The sequence below is a fragment of the Phoxinus phoxinus genome (genome assembly GCF_949152265.1).
Source record: "Phoxinus phoxinus genome assembly, chromosome: 14".
NCBI classification, from domain to species: domain Eukaryota; kingdom Metazoa; phylum Chordata; class Actinopteri; order Cypriniformes; family Leuciscidae; genus Phoxinus; species Phoxinus phoxinus.
The window spans coordinates 4,808,896-4,835,485 of record NC_136889.1 but is presented as its reverse complement, the minus strand read 5'-3'; the positions used below and the strand labels follow the sequence as shown (position 1 = coordinate 4,835,485).

At 38.1% G+C, this 26,590-nt stretch overlaps 1 protein-coding gene across 2 annotated transcripts in view; it reads right to left on the bottom strand.

Annotated features, from left to right (window-relative positions):
- The window catches only part of runx3 (RUNX family transcription factor 3), a 56,453-nt gene that overhangs the window by 15,301 nt on the left and 14,562 nt on the right, over positions 1-26,590 (bottom strand). For both annotated transcript variants that reach the window (XM_079634251.1, XM_079634252.1), the window contains 3 exons: positions 13,395-13,639; positions 12,250-12,406; positions 10,763-10,867 (listed from right to left, as the gene is read on the bottom strand). In XM_079634251.1, the coding sequence (XP_079490377.1) occupies positions 10,763-10,867; positions 12,250-12,406; positions 13,395-13,639 (507 nt within the window). The remainder of the gene's footprint in view (positions 1-10,762; positions 10,868-12,249; positions 12,407-13,394; positions 13,640-26,590) is intronic.

Sequence of the window (26,590 nt, the reverse complement as noted above, 5' to 3'; positions counted from 1 at the left end):
GTGTTCTTGCCCTCTCTTTCACCCAAGGGCAATGCATCACTCCACGGTTTTCTTTACCCCTGGGGTAATATTTCTGTTAGTTTATCGCTCCCTCCATTTGTTGACATGCATTGTCTCCCTTTCTCATTCAATCTAAATGATAAATAGTAATTTTTTGTGCTTTTTGGTTTGTTTACAGAGTGCGAGATAAACAAACACATAATCCCAGAGGAAAGAAAAAAATATTTCTCAATTGTTTCTCCTAGACTGCAATGAGATTAAATAGAAAACAACTAAAGACTTTTTTTCTTCTACTTTTCAGATGTTTCACAAGAAAAAGAATAATTCTCACAAGTGTTTGAGAAAAAGATCTCAACAATGTCTCCAAAATCTGCAATCAACATCAATCAAACGTATCATCAAATGATATGAGCTGCTATCCACATTCATTTTCTAGTTCTACTCTTACTGTATGACTCATTTGTGTCTATTTTTATTTCTCTCAATACATTTCAGGAGAAAAATCTGAGACAAAGTTAACACTTAAATGCAAAACAACTGAGATCTCCTTTACAGCTCCTATGGCACAAAAGAGCAGTCAAATGCAACGCATAGTCATAAATATGACTTTTTGTTTTGCCTCAGGTTTTGCCTTAGGCACTAACTTTTAGTAAACATTTGTTTTCAAGCTGTACTCTTAAGTCACTTTATTGTGACATACAGTATATCTTCTTACAGTTTTTTCCAACTGCTTACACGCGTTTTCAAAATTGTCACCTTTTTTCAAAACTCTACACACAATTCCCAAAACGGCACACACAAAATGCAAAATGCCTCACATCTCCTTCAAAATGTAACACTGCATTCAAAATGCCATAAACACATGTCAGAACAAAGCAGTTGCATCAAATGGCAAACTCTTCTTTCATAATAGTAGATTTTTGGATATACCATGTAAACCATAAACATATGTAAACCAAAAGTATAGTCTTTATAATACAGTAAAGAACACAATTGTGTGTGTGGAGTCTCTGTCCATTGTTGGCATCCATTGTTCAAAACAGGTAATCTGACCTTTGACCTGTTTATAGGCCTATACTACAGTAAAGCAGTGATTGGTTAGTGATCAGTTAAGCAATTAGTGTTTGCACATGTGAGGAGTGTGTGTGTGTGTGGCCCGGTGAATAAGTGTAGCATTTTGATTGGTTGTGTTTAGAAAAGGAAAGCAAGTCACTTCCTGTTAGATTTTGTGTTTTAGGTCGAGAATTTTGTGTAGTGTTTTGAAAAAAGTGTTTTATGCAATTGAAAACGGAGTCAAAGGCTGAGAAATAGCTTATGGTTTTGGAGATTTGGTGTGTAGTTTTGCACTTTGAGTGAGAGAGGTTTAAAAAATCGTGTGACATGAAAAGATTGGAATAAACTGTAATGCAGTTGTAAAGTCCTCATACAGTTAAACCCTTTCTGTTCAGGCACTAGTGTGAGCAGTGTCTCTCCTGTATGGTGGTGGGGTCAAACCCTACATCTGCCCTGGCTACATTCACCCTGTCTGAATTATTACGGATGAATGAATATTTCATAGGTAAGGGGGCACTTAGACAGGAATGTTGACTTTTTGTGAGAATGATATCATAACCACAGGACACACACACAGACACACTAATTAGAGTGGATCCCTCTCATACACACATACACGCACATGTCATGGGGAAATGGACTGGGATGAACACAACTGCAACAGACACGGTATGATGGATATATAGATGTACACCACAACCTCTTAATAAAGATGTTCAAATCAAATTGTCACCGTTCACATGCATTTTAATGTTTTACTATGGTTAGATTCATTTGTACTGAAATTTTATTTCACAAAAGAAATTATCAGATTGTCAGGTTATATTATATATCAGATTATATAAACAATATATTTACAATGTAAACATACAATCATAATTGATTATCATATAATTCTCGATTATCAATGATTTAATGACTCAAAGACACTTGAATTGGGTATTGAATGAATCAATGTTTTCGAATGAATCGGTTGAGTAAACGATTAAATTAATTATTCATTAAAATATCACTTAATTTCTTTCTAAATGAAAAATTAGTTCTTGAGTCTTTCATTACCTTGTCATGTGACAGATGCAATGAACTAAATGTTCATAAATGACCCCTGTCTAATTTACACCAATAATGCGCAGATTAACATGCAAACACAGACAATAACTATGTTTCACCAGAAATTCAGTGTAACAAAAAACAACCACAAATGACCAAACTGGTTAATGTTATGCCTTCCTCATCTTGACTAACTGTTTTAGCATTTACTTAATGTTTAATCGTTGCTCTTAGAGTAAAACCATCCTGCCCACTAACAGTGCTGGGATATAAGAAGTATAGCCATCGTCATCATTCATTCGATTTCGTACTTTCTGCACATGGAGTGTGTGTACACAGAGGCCCTCTCTGCACACTTTCAGCTTTCATACTTGCACTGATCAACTGACTGATACGCCCAGCTTCCTTCCTTCTCTCTCTCTCTCTCTCTCTTCATTCTCTCTCTTTAACGATGAAAAGAAAGAAACATATGTTCCCCTTTTGGACAGACAGAACACAGGCTCTTTTAGCGCTGGCGGAGTGTGTGTGCATTTGGGCAGGACTGAAAATGTGGAGGGCCAGACATGTTACGGCGGGCACACTGTCAATATTTGTACGGGTGTCTATAAATGGGGCTGATAGGCACTTGATAACATTGTGAAATTGATCTGCACAGACTGAAGGTAACGCGTGCTTTAGCTCGACCGACTGAAGAAGGTTTGGAGCTGTATAAAAATAAGCAGGCTCAAATGGATTTTGCTGTATTTTCTGAAATGAGGGACGTTTACAAACGTGCTATGTGTTACTTCAAATTATTCATTTTTTAAAGGAATTCTGCAGAAATCGTAGACATACTTTTGACTTTTGGCATACAATTACCAACCAGTTATTATTATTTTATTTTTTTTACGTGCCATTTACAGACACACCAATATAAAAAAGACATGGAAAAATGAAACGTGGTAATTCAATGATTAGTAAAAATGCTCATTGCATATCAACTCGGTATCTTGTAAACAAAACTTTCAGGCAGACTGAAAAAAATCTTGGATCTCCCAAAATGCAAACATGCGATTCCTATTTTTATGCGCAGTATGCTTCGGATGGTGTGTGTCAGACTTTGGACTGCCCGTCTCTGAATTTGTTCAATATGGTTACCATCTCTGAAAATGCATTGTAAAGCAGTTCTGTATGACTTGAAATGTCTTGATATGTTCAATGAATCTAGAGCTCCACCTGTTTTATCCTCCACCGTTGTAGTTGACAGTTGGTGGGAGTAAGTTTGTGCGTACGTCAGGTGTGGTTACGAGGCCTCAGATGAAAGTGTGCTTCCGTAGTAACGAACGCTGGAGACGTTTCTACATCTGCTAAGATCACTGCACCTGTCTTCTTTTTCGAACCACATCACATCACACACTCACTCTCTGTCCATCTGAGAGCTGTCGTGATGTCAGAGCAGTGCGTGACCAATCCCATCAGCCCATGACAGGAAATGGGTTTGTGCCAGTGAAGTGTGTAGGGCAGTAAACTAAAATCCCAAACAGAGCCTCTATTCAACCTCAAACTGCACACGGCACTCTGTTTCTGAGGTTTTTCTGCTCCTCAAATTTGAATATTAATGATATCAAAAGTCCCCTGGGAGTAAGACAATACTTAAATAAAAAAAGTCATTTTATTGTACCTTTTTTTTTGGTTCTTTCGTACCGACACAGCTACATTACCTTCAAATATACACTCTAAAAAATGCTGGGTTGTTTCAACCCAATTTTGGGTCAAATATGGACAAACCTAAACGTTGGGTTAAAAATGTAATTAAAAAAATTAACCCAAATATATGGGTTTGTCCATATTTGACCCAAAATTAGGTTGAAACAACCCAGCATTTAGAGTGTATGCATGAAAATAAAGAAGAAATTATTGTAACTACATAAAAAATTGACGCTGCATTTATTTATATTCATGCGTAGTGGTTAGGCCATAAGCCATCATTATTGTGGCCTTGAGCATGTCCCTGTAATAAGTTGTACAGTGTTTTTCTCAAACACTTCTCGTCATGTGGAAATCCGAGGGAATAAAGAGTCTCTTTTATCATTATCTCTGGTCCTTAATTCATTCTCTAGGGCAAGTTGGAGCAGGTGAGATAAAGACCCTTCAATACTGCCCATATCCACTAGACAATACACGAGCCAGAGGCAGTCACCCTCCGCTTTGTGTTTTCAATGTCAGTGTTTGTTACGCCCTCTTTGCTTTTCCTGTTCAGGTCTTATGCAGAAAAGCATTAAAAACAAAAAGGGCGTAACAGCGCACATGTGTTTGTGAGTTTCTTTCTGTGTGACTTCACTGTGAAATTGTGATTTTTGGATGTGTGCTACAAATACTCCTTGACAAAAATAGTATATATTTTATAATATCATAATAATGAATAATACATATATAAATGTTTTCACAAATAATCTTTTATGAAAGAAAAAATGTTCACTTGTTTCACAATTGTTAGTCAAAAATAATTCACAACATAGTTCTCATACTCTGTTATTTCATAATTTTGATGGCCCTGCTCTTTTTCTTAAACGTGTAAAATAGTCATAATAAACAATGAGTAGTTGAGTCCAAAACTTTGACTGGCTGTGTGCATGTCAGTGCTATTGTGCTCATATGTGCATGCACCTGCATATGAGTGGTTTGGTGTTTGCTTGGCCTAGTTGTAACTCAAACCAAGAAACCCTTCTGACCCAGATGATACGACATGCATTTGACTCTTGCAAGCACACTGTGTTTTCAAGCAAACATGCATCTAACGGAGGTGTTCTGCTCTCTGCTGGCTGTGTGCAGCTGGAATGTTCTGAAATATAATGCCTGGGTTTTATAGGACAAAAGAACGAGCACACTTTGTGTTAAGAGCGTGATTTAGGAGCGCATTCCCTTGCCAAGCTAATGAAATTCAAACGCAACTGAGTTTTAGCGTGAGGAATTTCACTCGGCTCTTTAAACGTGCAGCTCTCAGAGGAGACTGACTGACTATCTGAAGACTTTATTAGAGATTATTCTGGAAGATGGAGTGGAAATTAGGGAGGAGATGACAGAGAAAGGAGGTGATCTGATGAGAACTGCTAGAGGTGTTAAAGAGCAGGAAGAGACCCTTGATTTCAAAACGCAAGCGCCCACGCGCGTGTGTGTGTGTGTGTGAGCCTCTGACAGGATTTGACGCAACTGCAGCTTGCAGCAGGAGTGTGAGAACTGATACAGAGATATATCTGTCACGCACAATAGGTTTCAGTCTTATTGTTCACACACATAATTGTTTACTTAGCTATCTAAATGAGGACATACCATAGAATATATATAATCTTATCTTCAGATCTTCTCATGTTTGTAAATAATATAATTTATTCTACTTACTCTTTGTTATCTTACCATCATTGGGTGGGCCAAGTTTCTAAAACTTCAAACATGCCTGATTAATGTATGGCGGTCATGGTCAAATGTATCTGTCTGATGTCCGAAAGTTGTGGAAGTGCAGAACGAGATGTGTTAGCAGAAAGTTTTGAGCTTGAAAAATGATAGTTTTCATGGCACAATGAAGTCTTTTATCTCAAAAGATCAAGGATAAATTGATTCCTCATGATATGAAACAAAATGTTGAAACACTACGCTTTTACAGAGAGAAATTCTCCTTTTCCCAACAAGCTCAGTGTGTGTGTGTGTGTGTTACTGGAAGTCTGGGCACATCTCGCTTCTTCAATTAGGCTATTTGCAGAATTTTCCTCACTGTTAAAAATGGCAGAAAAATAAACAGATGATTCACTATAATGTTCCCGTAACACTCCTCCCTCCCTCTCCTTTCTGTCTGTGTCTCTCTCTCCTCTACCCAACGCCTCTCAGACGTTTATCATGGACTGTGAGGTGCTTTATTATGCTACTTTATTAAATTAGTCTTTAAAGCGGCTAATGGTGTCTGCTGGGTCAAAGAATAAACACGGAAGTTCACAAACGCAGGTTGAGCTTGGAAGATGAGGGATGGAGATATTGAGTGTGTGTTTGTGACTTGTGTATAGATAATGCCTCTCTTGTCAGCCTTTGTCGAGTTGATCCCTCAAAGAAAAGAAAATATGAATGGGAGGTGAATATAACTAGGACAGAATCATCCTTTATATCCTCAAAGACACTTTTTTTGTCAAACGCTGAGCAGCTCTATGATCTGCAAGGATTCAATGCATGCATGCTAAAGCAGGCATACGCACATTCAGTGGCTAAATCTGCACTGCATGCTTGAGCATTTGTTTTCACTGTAATGAAACGTCTGTTCATTTTTCAAACGCATTCCATTCATTTGCCATCCGATATTGGCTCCATTCATATTTAGCGTCAGTGGTGACGAAAGCTGCCACTCGCCGTTAGCGATGTCCACCAGCGTTGCTTTGAAGAAACATTCTTCTGATGCATAGATAGCAGAACGATTGTTAATAGCATTAGTGTGATGATACCACCATTAGAAATTGCAGAACACTCGCACAAATGCAACAATTTTATCCTCCCAAAGGAAAGAAAAATCTCAAATGAAGAAAACGACAGCAGATATGATCCGTTTAAAGCATGCAATCAGACTTTCCCAAAGAGCCAGTAGGAGTTTTATCTATACTTTTATCTTTATTTTTGAATTATTATATTATCATCTGCAATATGCAAAACTAAGTGTTTATATATATGGGTGTGGCATGCATTATTTAATGGATGACACACCTGGCAGGTGTTTTACGCACACACATACATAGTAATGTATGTATGTACACTCCTTTATTTACAGAAACACAGAATGATATCTGTGGAAAAATAACACAGCAAATGATATTGTTAAAAGATTTACATGCCCTCTGAGAGATGTGTGCCAAAATGCAAATACAGATGAACTCGAAACCCCTGACTATAATCTTCTCGTCTCATCTCGTCTCGTCTCGTCTCGTCTCGTCTCTTCTCTTCTCTTCTCTTCTCTTCTCTTCTCTTCTCTTCTCTTCTCTTCTCTTCTCTTCTCTTCTCTTCTCTTCTCTTACGATATCAATCCACCTAGCATCTGTGCTCAAATGCTGCATAAGCTTTTCATATAACTAACTTTTCTGGAGTATTTTTGCAATGACTTATAACCAGCTGGCGATTTTTTGCTTAACAAGAGGGCATGCATCTTTCTTAAAAACTAATGCTGCTGGTTTGATAGGTTGTTAGGTAATAATAACATTTATACACACTGAACAAATTTGGTGTAGATTTGGTGAACAATTTTCACTCAGAAATGGCTAGTAAATTTCACTAATAATGACAAAGAAATGGCAAGTAACTTGTTGAATGAAATTTTTTTTTTACAGTACATAGTACGTGCGCATAAAGTGTCTAAATATTTCTGGGGCCAATTTATCTATGCTAAGTATGGAGAGCGTTCATCATTTCAAGATGCCTGTGCTTCTGTTGTTTGTGTGTGGGGGGTCCCGTCTATCAGGTTTATCAACTCCGCAGGTAAACATTAATGAGGTATTATTCTATTGGCAGCACTATCAAAGTACACACACAGCCTCAGTCAGCCCGCGCCTGGGGGAGGAGAGGGTGTGGTTTTTCTCATGAAAGATGCCATCAACACAACATATCTGACAAAAGTAGAATACACAAAATACACACACACACACACACACAAATAATTTTGCTCATATGTGACTGTTTTTCTCACGACAGTGTGAACAGCACAAACCACATGGAATCGGATCTTTTCAATTCTGATTTGGGCCACTTCAATAATTGGTCCTAAATCTGATACAGGTCAGAGGTTTTGCAATGCAACATCAGTCTGAACAGTCATATCGGGATCCATGCGACTTTTACGTCCCTCTAGAGCAACATTCGTCTCAATTCTGCGCTCATGGGAGTCACTTCAAACATTTAACATTCCTGAAGTTATCAAGACTATTGCGAAAGGTAGTCAGTGAAGGACAGTCTCAGAACTCATAAGTATGTGACAGCTCTATACACAAGCAAAACATGAGGGCTCGTTTCAAAAATGTTTAAAAACCTTTTTTGCATCCTTGTCTTAGTTTTTTATTCGTCTTAGCATAAATTCGCTGGCTTCCATGGCAGATCACACTATAAATAAATGTGTATTCTCTTACTTTAATGCGCCATGACAGCCCTATGCCGTATGACAGCATGCTTTCTATCATTCTTTTGCGCATGCGGGTCACAACAGGACCATGATATGTTCTCACTGGAATCTGATATTGGCCACATTTAAAACAACAATGTGAACATCTATGCAAAAAAATCTAATCTGAGCAACAAATCAGAATTGAAACATCAGGGTAGGGGATCAAAACATCAAAGATTATAATTATTTATCATTTATTGTTTATAAAAACAGTCCTCATGTCCTGTATCATATTCATTGCGGAGTCTGAAGTAATTTCGCATACTCCAAGTCTAATGTAACCGCACCATAACCACTCACACAATTTCCAAATGCATTGTGTCTGAAGCACCTGTTCATTAGTGATAGTTGAGTGAGAGCAGGCTACAGATCAGGCACGCTATGGCAATGTGACCCGCTCTACAGGAAACGGCTCTAAAGAATCATTACAAGCCAAATGTCAGTGAGCCAACATGATAAATATGACATGCATGAGGAAATCTAGCATTACACACGTAACAAAAAGATAAACAAAGCGCCAGATTGAACCTAAAGGGATTTTTGCATGCACTTTGCATTATTACATGCATTGCATTTTACAAAATATAAAACCAAGTGGCATTTGCTCACTGAGCTTTCCACAGACCTAACTGGGTACCACGATTTGTACCACATTTCGGGGAAAAAAAATGTCTAAAGAAAATGAAGCCAATTTTTAGGGAGCATAAGTATTGTTTGCATCGTTTGCATTATTTGAATGACTATAAAGCACATTTTCTCTCAAAATAAGTTCTCATTGCTGTAATACAGTAATAAAAAATTGTAATACAATTGTACAAATGTATTATATAAATAAATGTATAAATATTAAAAAATAAAATATTAATTTCATATTTTTATTAAGAAATTTATTTATTTTTGATACATTTTTTTTTTAATTGGCAATAATTTTTTTTTATATAAATGCAAACAATTAAATAAAAGAATCATCCTAACACTAGACTTTCTCTTTGAGCAAAATATTATTTTTTATTTAAGAAATAAATAAGTGGGGAGGAATAAGCCAGGGCATGTTCTTGATAGCCTTCATGAGATTCACCCAACATCACTCTTTTGGATGTATGAAGTCAGTTCTTCTCAAATTCACCCAGGTGTCCTAGCAGAGTAACCACAGGTGTAGTTCATCACATTAACTATGGACATGTTCCACTAGTATTTGCCCACCCCAAAGTTTTAAAAAGTTTACAAAAACTGTTTTGCTTAAAACTTGTGCTATAAATGCCACTTGGCTTGATATTTAGTGCAATTAAATAAATTCAGTAAAGTGTCCAAATTATTTTGGGGGGCAATGGTACGAACAAATACGACAAAATGTAAACAGCAGCACTGACTTTCCTTTATCTCTCGCTCTCTCTGGTTGTGGTCGCGGCTGCATTAGTGTTATGGATCTGTACCCCTAGCAGGCGTTCAGTGCTGTGTTAATTCAGCGGCTCTAATGCGGTCAGGCACTGCTGACCCCGTTGGTCAGAGAGAGTGGCCACTTTCATTGAACCCTCTTTGTTTGCGGCTCAGAGACGCACCCTCACTCTCTGTGCCCGAAAGGCTTAATAACACACCACAACTGACATCTGAGGTTGGCAACCATCTAGACCACGAAGGACTGTTCGCTGTTTAATATTAACACATGCTGCTGTGCAGGTATGTATAAACCCAAACACGAGAATACAGGGAGACATCGAAACCAACACTTACTCACAGAAATACACTGCACGGTACATTTTGGGAACACACACACACACATACAGTGGCTCTATTCCCTGGTATCATCTGCGGATGACTCATAGGTCACAAAATATAGTTAAAATACTCGTCGCCCCTTCTGAATACTCCTCCTAACATAGTATAATATCAACACTATTACGTATCTTCACCGATTTAGCTACAAAATGCAACGCAGTGTGCAATAATAAACCTGCCAGCTACAATACAGAAAGAAAGAAAAACTCCGGGCACAAACAGATTATCTAATCTGTTTTACTTGGCACATGTTCTAAAGACTGCTCAGCTTGGTTTTTACTTCTGTAAATAACACGGTATAAAGCAGACACAAAAGAAGAGACTATCTCATCTCATATCACCTCCCTAAATACTTTCCCTCGCTACGAAACTTCACCGCAAAAGAAATGCAATTTCAACAGAGTTGTGATTTGCAGTCTAGCATGAAATTATATGCAGACAATGCATCAATAAAGCAGACAACACATCTTTCTTTGCATACTGCACTGATTTCATGCACAAAGAAACACACAGCATGACCAGATCACATTGGTTCTTTTAACAAATCAGTTTGAATAATTCGAATACTTTACAAAACACGCCGTTCGACTTCAAGCAGAAAATTGTCATGCAAAGAGGTGGTTACCAAACCAAGATAATGTTGTCATTGTTAGCGCTTCTGGAAACAACACCCCTCGGTTAACACTCTTTTTGATAGTCGCTCAGGGGGATTGTACTCACGTCTTGGCTCTCGAGGTCCGTCCACGGTGACTTTAATAGCGCGGTGGTATGTGGCGACCTGGGGTGGGCCAGTGAACACTGTGATGGTCAATGTGAAGCTCTTTCCTGAGGATGACAGGAAGACACAGAGATACAATGTCACTTGATCCAAAAATATGAGACCTACAGAAATAAATTATTTTTAAAAGCTTGTAAACATGATCAAGGTTTGTTCATGTAGCTTGAGTGCTGTTGTCGGAGGGCAAAGCAAATTCGCCATCTTAAATTTTATTAAAAATTTTCAAATCAACTTTTCTTTGAAAATATTATGCATATAATAAAATGTGTTTAACAAAAAAGAGAAAACAGTGCAAATTAGAAGCAAGTGGTCTCAGCTTTTTCAACCCCACTGTTGGTATGTTGAGTCAGATTGAGTGTAGCAGCGAAAAACATGGAAAGTATTTGTGGTCTACAACAATAACAAATATTGCGCAGTCAGTATTTTAGCAATGTGCCGATGACAAAATAATCTTCAAATGACATTTGCATACTTTTTCTTAGTTTAATCTGGCGTACAGGTCTATCTATGTATGAGTTTTTTCGATTGTAAAAAATGACTATGTTATATAAAGTTGCCTATACCGGAAAAGCCCTAAGGTAAAGATAGAAACTCCCATAGGCTGCATGAAATAAAAGATTCATGCACAATCCCAGTGAGGTGGGTCACACACACAGCTGGGAGAAATGAATGAGTTTCCTCTGAAAAGAGACAGCACTACAGCTTTGATGCGCTTTCAAATGCGTTTATGATGTGGATTAGTCAGACAATGTGTTCCAGATTGTTCCCGGGACTCCACTGTGTCTGTGTGCATGTGTGTGTGTGTGTGTGTGTGTGTGTGTGTGTGTGTGTGTGTGCGTGTGTGATCTCTAAATGCAATGAAGCTGCGCTTTGAGGGGGAGAAAGCCGTGGCTTGTATGAGGGCTATGAGGGTGGGGTAATTGACTGCAGAAATGAAAGGTACTTTTAATTCGCACACTGCAGCGCTTTCCACTCATCCGTCTGCAACTATTTAAAGTGAAACATTTACAGGAAAAATGTGAGTGCGAGGAGCGGGGCCAAGAGGAAAAAGACGAGGAGAAGGAAAAGCTTGTGAAAGAATGTGAGCTATGTAAGAGGTAGGGTGTTTTTAGGTGTGTAAACAAGATGGTTTGTAAAGCTCAAATCGTTTAAGAAAATTCTGCAGTGGGGAAATTATTTCTCTGGGACAAGTAACTGAAGGATGCTGTTTTAGCCTTTGCTCCACAACTCCTTGACTAAATCTTCATTACAAGTTTAAATGCATGGCATTTCAGGAGTTCAAGTTGTGTCCTGTCTTTGTATGAATGAAGAAAAATGAACTGCTATGCTTTAAATTAATTTCTTTTTTGATCACAATGTTGTTGGATTTTAACAACACGCATGCATCAGATCACAGACAGACAGATAAACAGATTGGTAGATGTGGCACCTCTCCCGCTCCTTCCCACGAAGCGCAGGTCGTTGAACCGCGCCACCTGGTTCTTCATGACGGCAGACGCGTTTCTCAGCTCCGCGGAATAATTCTCATCATTCCCCGCCATCACCGTAACCAGAGTCCCGTCAGGAACATCACCAAGAGCCACCACCTGATATAAACACAGAGAAACCCAACAAACCTAATCAGCAACACAAACACACCCAATAAACCCCAAACCCCAAACCAAACAAATCCGGGTTGCAACCCTACAAAATAATTATTACAACAACATAATCTTGCGCATATATAGGCCTACACTGAAATGCATTCAATATTTAGATTTATGATTAGCTCTGCGAGAACATCGCTTCCTTCAGATATAATATAAGAAGCAATAAATTACTTTTGACAATTTTACGGTTGTGTTTGTATGGCAAATAAAATTATCACAGTTTAGATATGAATATCAATTGCATATAGCCTAATACAAATATATTATTTTCGCAAATAAAACATTATAACCTTAATGTCGTTGTTGCGATAGTTATAAAAACAATAGGCTATTGCAATATTTCCAATTAAATAAAAATAATAAAAATTCCATGCAGAGAAAAGAGAAAATGTGCCGAATTGTCTCTGACGTGATTTGTTCATATTATCAGACAAACCGAATTATGTCACCACGCTATCAAAATAAATAAATGAAAAAAAAAAAAAAAAGATATAGATCAAATAAATAGCTACAATCTGTTTTAATTATTCAGTGACCGTTAGGTAAATTGACTTTTTAAAGGATTTTTTATCAGTAAGTTAGCCTAACTGATAAACTTGGCTCGCGCAACATAATTGTATTTTGGCGCCCCTATAGTTAAAAATAAACGTCAACTATCTTACAGATATTAAAAAAACGCATTTTGTAACTAGATAATTATATATATATATATATATATGTAAAAATTTATTTAAAAAAAATAGTACATGATTTGTTGATGTTCCTATCTTATGTTACTGATTCTAACGGAAAACGCTCGCGCAGCTGTTGCTATGGTTATCTCTTCAGGAAAGCGCGAGCTCTGCTCTCGAGCAGCTATTTGGCGCGTGTTGACTGACTTTTTAATCCAGCCGTGAAATAAGTTATATTACAGAAAATAATTTACCTTAAAAGCCACAGGCAGAGTTTTGTTGCACCTCCAGTGTGACGGCAGGACCGAGCAGAGAAAGTTTGGGCTGTCCGTGCGCACCAGCTCTCCGGCGTGATCGGCCAGCACGTCCACCACGGAGCGGCTCTCCACGGGCCGCCCGGACCGCAGCGGACCCGGTGCGTTCATACTCGGGTTCTCGGTCACTTTAGGGCACGGGAACGAGGCGGAGGGCGGCGTGAACCGTCTGCTCGTGGTCGGGTCTACGGGAATATGCATCACAACAGATTACAAGTGAGACCCCGCGAAGAGCTCAGGCGCCCAAAGTGAAGTAAGTACAGAAAGTCCGTGGAAGTGAACACGGAAAACTCCTCCGTGACCGTTTACTTTGCGTTTCAGTGCCGCACAAAGGATGCAGAAGCGTTAAAGTGCGCTCGAGTTTCCCACTGACTTCAGCAAAAACCAAAAAACCGCAAGCACGCACACACATACGCGCGCGCACACTCTCGTGCTGCACGATAGACGAGATATTGAACTGTTTTAACTATGCCGCTCAAAGCATATGGAACTATTGTTTTAAATGCACGTATTAAATAGCATTTATTCCAGAGAGTGTGTGTACGGCAGGTCTGTGCCGCTCCTGGATGTCAGTTTTACTTTCAGAGCGACACTTTCCGCGTCCTATCAGTCCCAGAGTCTCCGAAAATAAAGTCCACACAAAATAATCCCAGTTTCAGAAGAGTTTCTGCAATAAAGTCCTCTTTAGTTGTCAAACGCTCTCTTCCCAAATGAATGTTCAAGCGTAAAAAGTGAGTAAAATCGAGAAAAACGTTTCTGGTAGTCAGACGTGCTTGTATGCAAAACGCGGCGCTCTGCGCTATGCAGACAAGAGTTATTTACTCATCTCATTATAGCCTGGAGTGCGCTGAGCGCTCCACCAATCAGCGATCAGGGCTGGGTCTAACCGACCAATCAGCGACCAAGGCTGGGTTTGATGCACTCATCAAACGCGCCGAAGCAAAACTGAAAGCTCCTCTATTAGTATCAGCGATGTACTTAATGAACAATCAATAAATATTTGAATCCTCCCCTCACATGTTATGGCACATAATGGATGAAGGTTTAGTCTACCAGGTGTAACCTTTAAAAACCACAGACAAATGTTTTTAATATTTTCTGTTGAAGCTATTTGTGTGTGCCAGTTTTATCTTTAATCTTTATTGTTTTTGTAAAGGAAAAAAAAATCCAAAAATAAAAATAGTTTGCTTCAACAAATATATATATATTTTTTTTTAAACGAGGTGGCTAAAACAGCAGCAATAACAATAATTAAACACATTCAGTGGCAACATATTTTTTTATAATATTCAAACTAATATTTTTGCCCATAAAAAAACTAATAATGTTGAGAAATGTCTATATCTTCCATGTATCTTGTGCTAAATTAATTTAATTAATTAATGGGTTTGCCACATTATAACAGAACAGCAATAATTATGATAATGTATGTGATAATAAGTCTCATATGGTATTTAATTATAATCTAATGAGTTCTCGTGTGGTTGACACACCCTGCGCTCACGCTGTCGCCACTAGTAGGCGCATTTGTCGTTTAAAAACCTTCAGTGGCTCCTCAAAAAGTGATATAAAGCAACATTAAACTGACACTGAATGGGAGGGGAAAAGACAGAGAGAGAGAGAGAGAGAGAGAGAGAGAGAGAGAGAGAGAGAGAAAGGCAGAATAGGCAAAGTAGACTGACAAAAATAAAGCGATCATCGCAGTTACTGTTGGTCATCTGACATTGCCTAATGCATGCTTTTTTGTAGACGTTTTTTTTGTGTGTCTTTCGAATGCTATTCATGATGATACAGACAATCTTCTCTAAAACTGACGCTAAAATCGCGACAATACAAACAAATGTATTCGCTGGCTGATTAACAGGTCATGAACGCATTGTTTCAGGTGAAAGTGCGGGACTAACCGATGTCTTCTCACTCCACAAATGACCCGACAGCTAGTACAATATATATAGGCTATTGTATACCAAATAATATATATATATATATATATAATATATATATATATATATAATATACCAAATTTTAAAAGAAATATGTTAATTCTGATTGCATTTGAACTCGGTAGCCTATACACACACACACACACACACACACACACACACACAATTATATATAAGGCTATTACCGAGTTCAAATGCAATCAGAATTAACATATTTCTTTTAAAATTTGGTTGTCAATAATTCGCAACACAAATTGAATTATTATTAGGCTATTAAATGTTTCCTATATATATATATATATATATATTTTTTTTTTTTCACAATTTTAAAATGATTATTGACTACACATAAAGCCAACATAAGTGTCTTTACAGTAGTCATTTATAATTTTAACAGTAGATGAATTCGTAATGGTCATTAATATTATTCTGATTATTTATTTGCTCGTTCTGAAACGGACATCGAGTGTGTTTTTTAGCGAGCTTTTATGTGCAGTGGGCTTGAGGTTTGACTCGTGCTGGTGCTGGCAGGATTCGAGCCATCATTCTGCGGGTTTACATGCTAAAGATGAGCTCAGTTTGAAACCAGCGTTTGGTTACACGAGAGAACATCCACTCACTTCAAACACAACGACAACAAACAAACAAAAACAAATACACGTGTGTGTGTTGTGTGTGTGTGTGTGTGTAATAATTAGAATTAAATGCAATAAAAAACAACAGCCGTTTAAATATAATATTAATAATAATAATAACATTATTATTATTATTATCTGACTGTTATTTTGTCTGTTATCATAGCATTAATGCTGTTAAACCACTGATGTTTATCTTGATCTCGACGTAAGGAAATAATGTGTGAATATAGAACAGAAGAGTCAAAGTCTCACCCACACTAATGGTCAAAGTGAGCAATATGTGAGCAACAAATATGCACATTATCCTACATCTCAAGATCATTAGCATGTTTCATCAACATCTGCTCGGAGGATACAGTACATCTTCCTCTTTTCACACATTCACATTTCCACCCGCTTGCATCGCGCTGCACTGAGTAATAGGCTAATGTCGAAATATGCACATGTTGACGGGTTGCACACAGATTAAACACTTTAAATAAAGCAGAATCATTTGATTAATCACAGCAATGACTGAGTCTCACTTTGCATCACAGTGTTTCTGTTAAATTACTAGAAAAATTATAATTTCTAATGAACAATAAGCAAATTGGCCTATACATGAAGGGAATTGCTGCATTATATTGTTGCGCGCTTGTTCTTCTTAATAATTAGTAGTAGTAATATTATAGCAATATAGCCTACAATAATATGTAGTAGCCTAACCTAACATATGCTATAGTTTAGAAATATATTCAGACAAATTTTAAACGTCTGCTAAATTATTAGGTACATGTATATAAATATTTTTTGGGAGCGCAATCTGACAATATGATTAGTCTCGCGCCGCGTAAATGAGCTATGATTTGGCGCCAGTTTTCTATACTTCAGTCATCTTAAAAAAAAAAAAAAAACTGTTGAAACCTATATACTTATATAGCTATAAAAAAAGAACAAGCTATACTTTCACAAGGACACTGCAACATAAATTGTTATTCTGAACACGATAGTGGCAAGAAAGCTCTCCAAACACAAGCTGGTCAGGGGTGGTTGTGGATGCATATATCGGTGATTTTTCAGCATCTGTTTATTATTAATATGTGACCGCACGCGCTCAGACTGACTCCGCGCGCCTGTCATATTCAGACTCCGCGCGCAGTTTCTACGGTTACAGTCGCGCAGCAACGTGCCCTCCCTAATGACGCGCGCCCCTCTGATATGCGATCTGAGTGAGGCGCGTGCAGCTTACAGCCCGCGTCAAATACACATCGAGTAATCAAGCGATGAGGAATGATGTGAGTTCATACAAAGAGGCACGAGCCCTCAAAAACAGCCTCAAGTTCAAACAGTGAAAAATATTCCAGTCACAGACTCAGAGAACACCCCCACATGCCATCATTCTTCACAAGGGTACAATGGGGTTAAATGCCTCCAGGAGGAAAAGATCCTTTTGATTTTATTTTCTCCCCAAAACACTAAACAACATCTAAATCCAACACAGCTCTTTCCTAAACTTGTTTGTCACTATGCATTGCACAAACATCCTGATTCGTGAAGTCACTGCATGTAATGTCATAAGGTTTTCTTTTTTTTTTTTTAAGAAAATAAATTTCCCCTCCCTTTCAGACTTGCAAAAAATGCAGACGATTATAAAATAAACTATTCATTTTAAAAAGTAAATGGTATGAAATATTAAATGATCTGATGATTAAAGTAAAAACCCATATACTTTATTTGAGACAAGTATGATTTAATAAACAAGGAAATTATTCTAAATAGTACATTTTCTAAAATATATTAAAGAAATTGTTTTTTTTTAAAGACTGGTTGGCACAGGATCAATGCAGTATACCTGAACATCAACAAACTGCTTTCCATAATTGGGAGGGAATCGATTTAATTGAAAAAGATGTGCAAATATGGCTCACACTGCATGTCTGCTCCAATCATAGGACATTAATTTGTAATATACGCTTATACTAACACTGCAGCTCCAAGACATACACCCTACTAAAAGAAAAACAATACTCGAATAAAATACTTTAGGCCAAAAGTGGTTAAATAAACAGAACATTGTTGCTAATGTGATTATTTTGGAGTATTTACTTAAATGTTATTCCAAAAATATCATGCATTTGTTGCAAATTTTACCGTATCTACTCAATATACAGCCAAACCAGCGGCCTTCTGCCATCATCAAAACTTACATTGAAACAAACAATTTTGACACAAATTATGTTCCTCAATCAATATAGTATACTGTATATCAATGGTCATATACTCTGAGACCACAAAACAAAACAAATTTTCCAAAGGCTCTTCACCCCATTGAACCCTGTAACAAAGACGTTCACATGCCAACCTATTTACTCTTTATCCAATAGCAAGCACGCACACACACACACACACACACACACACACACACACACACACACACACACACGCACCCACACACGCACGCACGCACACACGCACACACACACACACACACACACACACACACACACACGCACCCACGCACGCACGCACACACACACACACACACACACACACACACACACACACACACACACACACACACACACACACACACACACACACACACACACACACACACACACACACACACACACACACACACACACACACAACAAATGAACCCACTTAGATTTCTTGCTGAAGAATACTGAATCAGAAGAAACCACAGATATTTGCCCAAAAATGCTGTTTAAACATTACTTTATTAGTCATCACCCCCCAAACACACACACACACACACGCACGCACGCACACACACACACACACACACACACACACACACACACACACACACACACACACACACACACACACACACACACACACACACACACACACACACACAGGCATCCATTCCCGCAGATAAAAATCAAATCGGGGCATAAAATGCTGACCTAAGTCTGTGGATTTGCTATCTTCCCCCCTCTGTGGGCGGCAGCACATTTCTGTACATTTACAAATTACAGAGGGAGCAAGTCTGGAAGCCGCAGAGAGCATTCCTTCCGTACAGTGTCTCCTTGTGTTTCAACTGTGGGTTTGTCTGCCTGAGAAAGCAGCACGGATGACCTGCAGTCAACTCTAAATCTCCCGTTTACATGCTTGAATTTCAGCCCCACCTCATATCAGGTGTCCCTATGACATCATCACAGTGTCCTATCAGGAGTGCAATGCATCTTTGTGATGTCATCTTCTCATTTTCATTGCATGCAGCTATTCGTTGCATTTGCGTTGCTCATATTAATAGAATATATAAACGTTCTCGGTGCTGTTGACTGTAATGAAGCTTAGTTTACCGTCTTTTGTCAAATACAGTGAAGCTTGTGGTGAATGATTCACTCTAAGCCATGATTTGTTTTATATTTTAAGTAAAGCATGTCAGATCAAAGCATATCTTGCTGATGGATGAATCTGAATTGTTATTGCACAGAGATATTACAGATGACGGCATTCAAAGCGTATATATGGATCTTTTCAGCGAATGTAAAACAAACAATTATTTTGTATTTCTGTCCAGAAGCGCTCACTCCGTCACAGAGCACAGAATTAAAGCCATATTTCCTCTCAGGAACTGTCTAGGATGAATAAACTTTAAAAGTCTCCCAAAAAAACCTCCTTACTCAATGAAATATCCTGATGGGCTCAGATGACAGTGTCTGTATATGACACCAGCCTTCTCAGTGTCTCATTCATTATTAAAGTGATAAGATACAAATACTGATTTGTGCATTTTTTTTGCACAGGTGAATGCACTAGAAGTATTTATTTTACAATAAATGTTTATGACCTAAGAATGCTCAGAGAAGTGTTATGTGACATAACACTGAAGAAAATGAAGAAACAGTCTGTTTTTCATGGAGCATGCAGGAAGTGTTTTACAAAGAGAGATCCGAGTTAATGTTTGCGGTAGAAGAGCACTAAGATTTATTACGCTGTTAGGAATATTGAGACTCCGCTGCAAGAACTGTCTGAGAAAAATGCCTCCCTTGAGAAATAAATCAAATGTCATTTCCTCTTTCAGTTGGATTTGGACTAACTTCATGGTGGTATAGTCGCCCTCCTGGCCCCTAGAGGAGGCTACGGCCTGTGCATCAGCTGAAGCGAGGCTTCTGAAACATCACTGGCTGGAGACACAGGAAACATCAGAGTAAGTTCTGATTTTGCAAACATCACAGATGCTAGTGTATGCACGCTCTCCCTGGCTCTTTCTGCTTGTTTAAATGTGCATAACAAGTCCTCATAAACATCATCATCATCAATTTATAGTATTTTGATTCATCACTTATATTTGCTCATGATCTGTCAAGACACAAACACCTGCAAACCCATTTGCACTCACATGCCCACGCACACACACACACATTTGTGAGATGACTGTCTCTCACTATGTGTTTGATGCTGTGATACTGAATCTGTGATCTACAGTAATTACGTGTTTCAGAAAAGTGTTTGGCAGTTAAAATCTACAAAAGACAGAAAATTCTCAAAGAAAACCCCATGCAAAAAAAAATAATCTGCAGAAGTTCAGCACAGTGCTTTATCTCATTTAAAATGTGCAGAGGAAGTTTACATACTATAAGGGTCTAAAAGGCACAGCAGGGAAATAATACATTTAATTCTATGAGCCAGAGAAAGGGTGTACAATGTGCATATAAAACTAAATTATGCTTTTTTTTGGTTCAAATTATGCGTTATGGGTTCAAATCCTTTTAAAAATACCACATCAGTCTTAAGGTTCGATACGACTGCATAAAACGACTACTACACATTTCACTGTAACGAACAGCAGGCGGATTTTTCCCATCAAAATATATCTCATTTAAAACATTTGTTTCTCAAGCCAAAAAAGTCACTTTCTCAGACTCATCAAGTCTGCTCTTTCAAAATGTTCTTTCATATGTGGTCAGACAATGTACAGTGTTTCATTAATTATACCGTTGACCAAGCACTTTTTGCGTCTGTGACTGTGGTTGACCAGTGGCATTCATTTATGAGTTCACAAAACATGAGAATCACCATGAGTCTGTCGTACGTTTATTATGTCATTCACACAGAGTCATCACCATTAACTCACACACACACAACCCTGTGCGTGGGAATTTGTGTGTTGAGGGTTTCTTCAAAGACCACTTCTTATGGTTGATTCTAATGCCCATTTTGGGCGGTCCCAGACTAAAGATGATCAATCATGGTGATTTCTGTGGTCGGGGCTCCTACACGGGTCCTTCGTCATACAGTGATGAAGGTTCAAAGACGGTCGTCGTCACGGTCTTGAGACCAAAGATAGCCTGTAATAATTTTCTGCCAGTGTTAGAAATGTAGCATGATCATGCATCTCAGTGTGTTTGCTGCTACGAACTACGTTCTGACTACCAATAAAAATGCAACATGAAATGGCGTATTGATCAACGCAACATCGCGCTAAAACTTACTACCTTCAGCTTCATTTGCAAGATTGGCATGTCAAGTTTGCCTCTTTTCTCTAGTCCATAATCTCCTCTTTTGCTTCCACCTCTTTTTTTTTTCAGCGCGCCTAATAACCACAATTGCCAAAGCGCGATTCATCTTGCTCTATTTGTTTAGAGCGCATACTGATGACGTTTTAATCATCATAATTGAATACTAACTTGAGTCGTAGCTTACGAATCAATAGGTGTCATCATCGTACAGTCTGCGTATATGTTGTACCCACATTTTTTGATTGATCCATGTCGTACACTACAGTGTGATTTTTAATGATCTTATAGGATTGAAATCTGTAGCAGGTAGGGGTGTGCGATATTACGATTTTTGATCGTGGACGATTAAAATGTCTCCACGATCTGCTTTTGAAGAAATATCGTAGGATCGTCCATTTTATCAGTTTGCATTTCTGGCGCCTCCGTCTCAACATACTGTACAGCGCGACGTATATCCACATGAAATGCAGAGGAACGGGACACTGTAGTTCATAAAAATTAATTATTTGCATGTGCTTTAAAGCCTTGCCAGTTAAACATGTCATTCGCTGCTGATACGCTGTTCTAACGGGCGCTTTTCTGAGTGCAAACACCCGACGCGCGCATGCACTAAAAGCATGTCTAACAGCGCCCGTTACTGAACTAAGTTATCTTTCGAGTCTTATTGCGCTAATACTGTCAAATACACACAAGGTTTACATAAACAAAGTTGGTTATGTCTAAAGTGAAAGAACAATAGAAAAAATGAAGAAAAAATCTGCTTGTCAAATGCGTGTAGACTCGTTGCGCGCAGATCTTAAAGAGACAGTAGCCCTAATAGTAAACATGCTGCCGCTTGTCCTTAAAGGGACAGTTACCCAAAAATAAAAATTGTGTCATTATTTACTCACTCTCTAATGTTGTTCCAAACCTGTATTAATTTGTTTCTTGTGCTGAACACAAAAGAAGATATTTTGAGGAGTGTGGCTAACCGGGCGGTTGCTGGTCCCCATTGACTTCCGTAGTAGGAAAAAACTATTATGGAAGTCACTGGGTGGGGTACATCAACTGTTTGTTTACCCACATTCCTCCAAATAACTTTTATTTTCAACAGAAGAGGGAGACTTATTCGGGTTTAAAGCGGCTTGAGGGAATTTAAATTTTTGGGAGAACTATCCCTGTTAATAAAACAACAAAATACAAAGAGCATCTCACTCACTCTTGACTGAGAACTTTAATAGTCGCTTTAATAAGAATCCATTTAAAATGTATACAGTGAAGTCGATGTTGTGTTTTATTTTCATATTTGTTCATTTAATTACTTTCTTCAATGCTGTTAAATACACATGTAGCTGAAAAAAACACTGTTTATTTAATTAAGTTGTGTATGTGTATCTTTGTTCTTAATTTTTAATAACAAAGACAATAACAAATATGTTTTATCTTCGCCACTTTGGCCTAAATGTCTGCCAATCTTTTTTATTTTATATTTTATTACCTAAGGCTTTGTTTTTAAAATAGGGACATTAGTTTGGCTGTGATGCTCAGTCACTTGCAAAATAGTAAAACCAACATGAAAAGGAATCGTGATAAAATCGTGAATCGTGATTTTCCTGAAAAAAATCGTGATATGATATTTTTGCCATATCGCCCACCCCTAGTAGCAGGCATTAAATAAGAAGCTTTCCTTTTATTATAAGGTATTAGGCACTATTACAAAGTTGTATTTATTATAAGATGTATCCTTTATAGGTGAAGTGTGTAATTTCTGTGACTACAGCACCACCAAATAAAAACACAAAATAAGGATTGTTCTCAAACTGGTTTCTTGAGCACCAACTGCAGTTGGTCAGCACATAGATTGTCCTGCCCCCAAACACACATGATTGGTTCATTCAGTGTAGCTGGGTTTGGCTGGTTGTGATGCTTGAACACACAGAACAATGTTTTGAACAAAGCGCCTCAATGTTTGCAAATGGCTATTTATAGTTTCTCCACATTAACCATGGATAAAGAATAAAGTATTTAAACACAACCCACCTTTAAAACTACTTTTGTTCCCCTTAAAATCATCTTTGGGGACTAAAACAATTTCCTTAATTGAAAGATATCCCCTTTCTATATAATACATCTTTATAATCTATCTATATAATAATTCATTTGGCATACATTTCTATTATGCAGCTCTATTTTTACAGCAGAACCGCAGTAATCCACCACCACCGCTGGGAAATCTGACCCTCTAGGAAAACTTCAAAGCCCCTGGAAAAGACCCCCGAGCCACTGCACTGAGATGTATTTTTTGAGACTTGATGGAACCATTTTGATGGAGTAAGTGAGAGATGAGTTTCAGTGGGCACACGGTGGTCCCACCCTGACAATAGATGGATGTACGAGTGTCTTAATGAGGGAGAGAGAGAGAGAGAGAGAGAGAGAGATGGAGTGACCTTGCGGCGGGGCCTAAATTCACACTCCACCCCACTGGCTCCCAAAATAAGCCATGTCCCGCTTTCATAAATGCCCCTCGCCACAGCCGCCATAACTCAGGGCTTTCCCAAAACAAGAGCTCATGTGCCGGCAGCATTAGGAAGTGTGTCTGCCTGCCAGCAACCGCTAGGACTGTCCACCAGCGTCTGCTTACCACATTTTACCCAGAATACAATGTCCCTTTGTTTTTGCGTGCGGTGGGGCCTCTCTCAGCCGGAACACACAGACAGAGACAAGGGCAAAAAAGACAGACAGACAGACAGACAGACAGACAGACAGACAGATAGACAGACAGACAGACAGACAGACAGACAGACAGACAGACAGACAGACAGACAGACGGACGGATGGATGGATGGATGGATGGATGGATGGATGGATGGATGGATGGATGGACGGACGGACGGACGGACGGACGGACGGACGGACGGACGGACGGACGGACGGACGGACGGACGGACGGACGGACGGACGGACAGACAGACAGACAGACAGACAGATAGATACAGTAGATAGATAGATAGATAGATAGATAGATAGATAGATAGATAGATAGATAGATAGATAGATAGATAGATAGATGGATTGATGGATTGATGGATATGAAATGGGAAGTTTAAACCATGAGAGGTAAACAAATGCTGAGCAAAAAAGAAAATTGAAAGCATGATAAAGTTGTAGAAAAGAAAGAGGAGAAATGGTGTGAGATATGGGAGGCCTTTCATGTGGTTTCATGCGGAATGCTGTCGTTCATTTATGCCTGCAACAAAAGCCACATGTTTATCTTTTTTTTTTTGTTCAGACGAAGCGCTCCATCTCGCAAGCGTCTGAGAGGGAGGAGGTATGCTGTATATATGAAAGGAATGATGGAATTTCAAAAGTAGGTCGACATAAAACAGAGGAATTCATCAAAACAGCACGCTTGTCAGAGCATGTGCACATGAACGCACGCATTATTATGTTGATGCAGATTTTCTGACTGCAACGCACAAGGTGCAGATGCACGACAACATAACACGCCAAGATCAGGTTCGATTCACAGGGAATTAATCCATTGCTAAAATGTAGACTAAAATGTAGACCTTCAAATGCAATGTAAGTCGCTTGGGAAAAAAGCATTTGCTAAGTGCATGAAAACGTAATCATTTGAATCATCATAATATGCTGCAAACAAAATGTCTGTCTATACCGGTTTTGACCTATTCTGCCTCTAAACAACTTTCCTTTATGACTGATGTCAACAAGCCCTCTTCTGGTGTGTTTGTAAACTCAGTCACAGTGCTGGACGGTGTTGTTCTGTTACTGTTAATTGAGCTAATCAGTTTGAGAGCAAGTCTTTACCATTGAGTTTTACAGTAAAATGAGCTTGTTAACAGACTTTCTGCATGTTTAATCACTCATAATGGGCTTGCCAAGTTTGACTTCCTATCAGTGGCCGGTAAATTTTTTTATATTTTTTAGCTTGCAAACGTATTTTTCCTAAGAAGTAAATGTAAAAATAATGACGTTTTTAAAACATTACATTCTGAAGTACCAACCCATGAATAATAAAATAAATAAACAATCACTTGCCAGCTGGCCTGTGACTTCAGGAAATTAAATATAATACATTCGGTAAAGTACATATTAAAGGAACCGTATACTAAAGAAAACATCTGCTGTGACCTCTGTTGAGACAAATATAGAATATTCCATGCATTAAGCCACCAAACAATATGAAAAAGAGCTGAATAACTGCCATTAGGAAATAATTCACAAAAGTGTATTTATTAAATTAAATCATATTTATAATATTATTAGTAGTATTATATAATAATATAATTGTTTTATAAAATTATATATAATAATAACAATAAATATTTTATATTATACTGTATTATATATTATAATTTTACGAATTAATTTATAAAAACAAAAGTATTTATCATAAAATATTACTAATTTATATATATATATAATTAAAAATAAACATTGCAAAATTTTAAATAATTCAATTTGAATATCCATTAAGAAACATTTCCTGCTGGTAAATTTTCAGTTGCTCAGTTCATGTGGAAAAAAGCTTATAAAACCTGCATTAGGGAGACTGTTCCTGTAAAACGTTGACTCTAAATTCACTTCCTACATTTGGCTTATGCACTTTCAAAGAGACGACAGATAAATGAAGCATGGAATGTCCAACAGGAAGTGACAGTGTAAGAATTTGTCATGAAGTTTTCTAGATGGAACGAAATCACAAAGTCATCACTGTGACATAACGAGTCAGCAGCACGATGTCTGTCATCTGACCGCAAGAATGAAAGAAAGTGTGAGAGATTTTGCAACCTGTGTGAGAATGCCGTGAGAACGATTCAGACAGCCTGACCAAAGTCCAGACACGGAAGGGCAGATGAATTGTATGAGAAAGCGCGCTCACGTGTGTGTGTGTCTGTGTCTGTGAGAGAGAGAGAGAGAGAGAGAAAGGGGAATCCCTGTCTGTTTGTCTGGGGCTTTTCCTCAAAAAAGGAACTGCAGCAGCTCCATAAACACACAAACACACTTGTTGTGTTACCTCAGGTCAAGCACGTGCACAATTGAAGAATAAATTATGCCAGACATTAAATTAAATCTAAAGC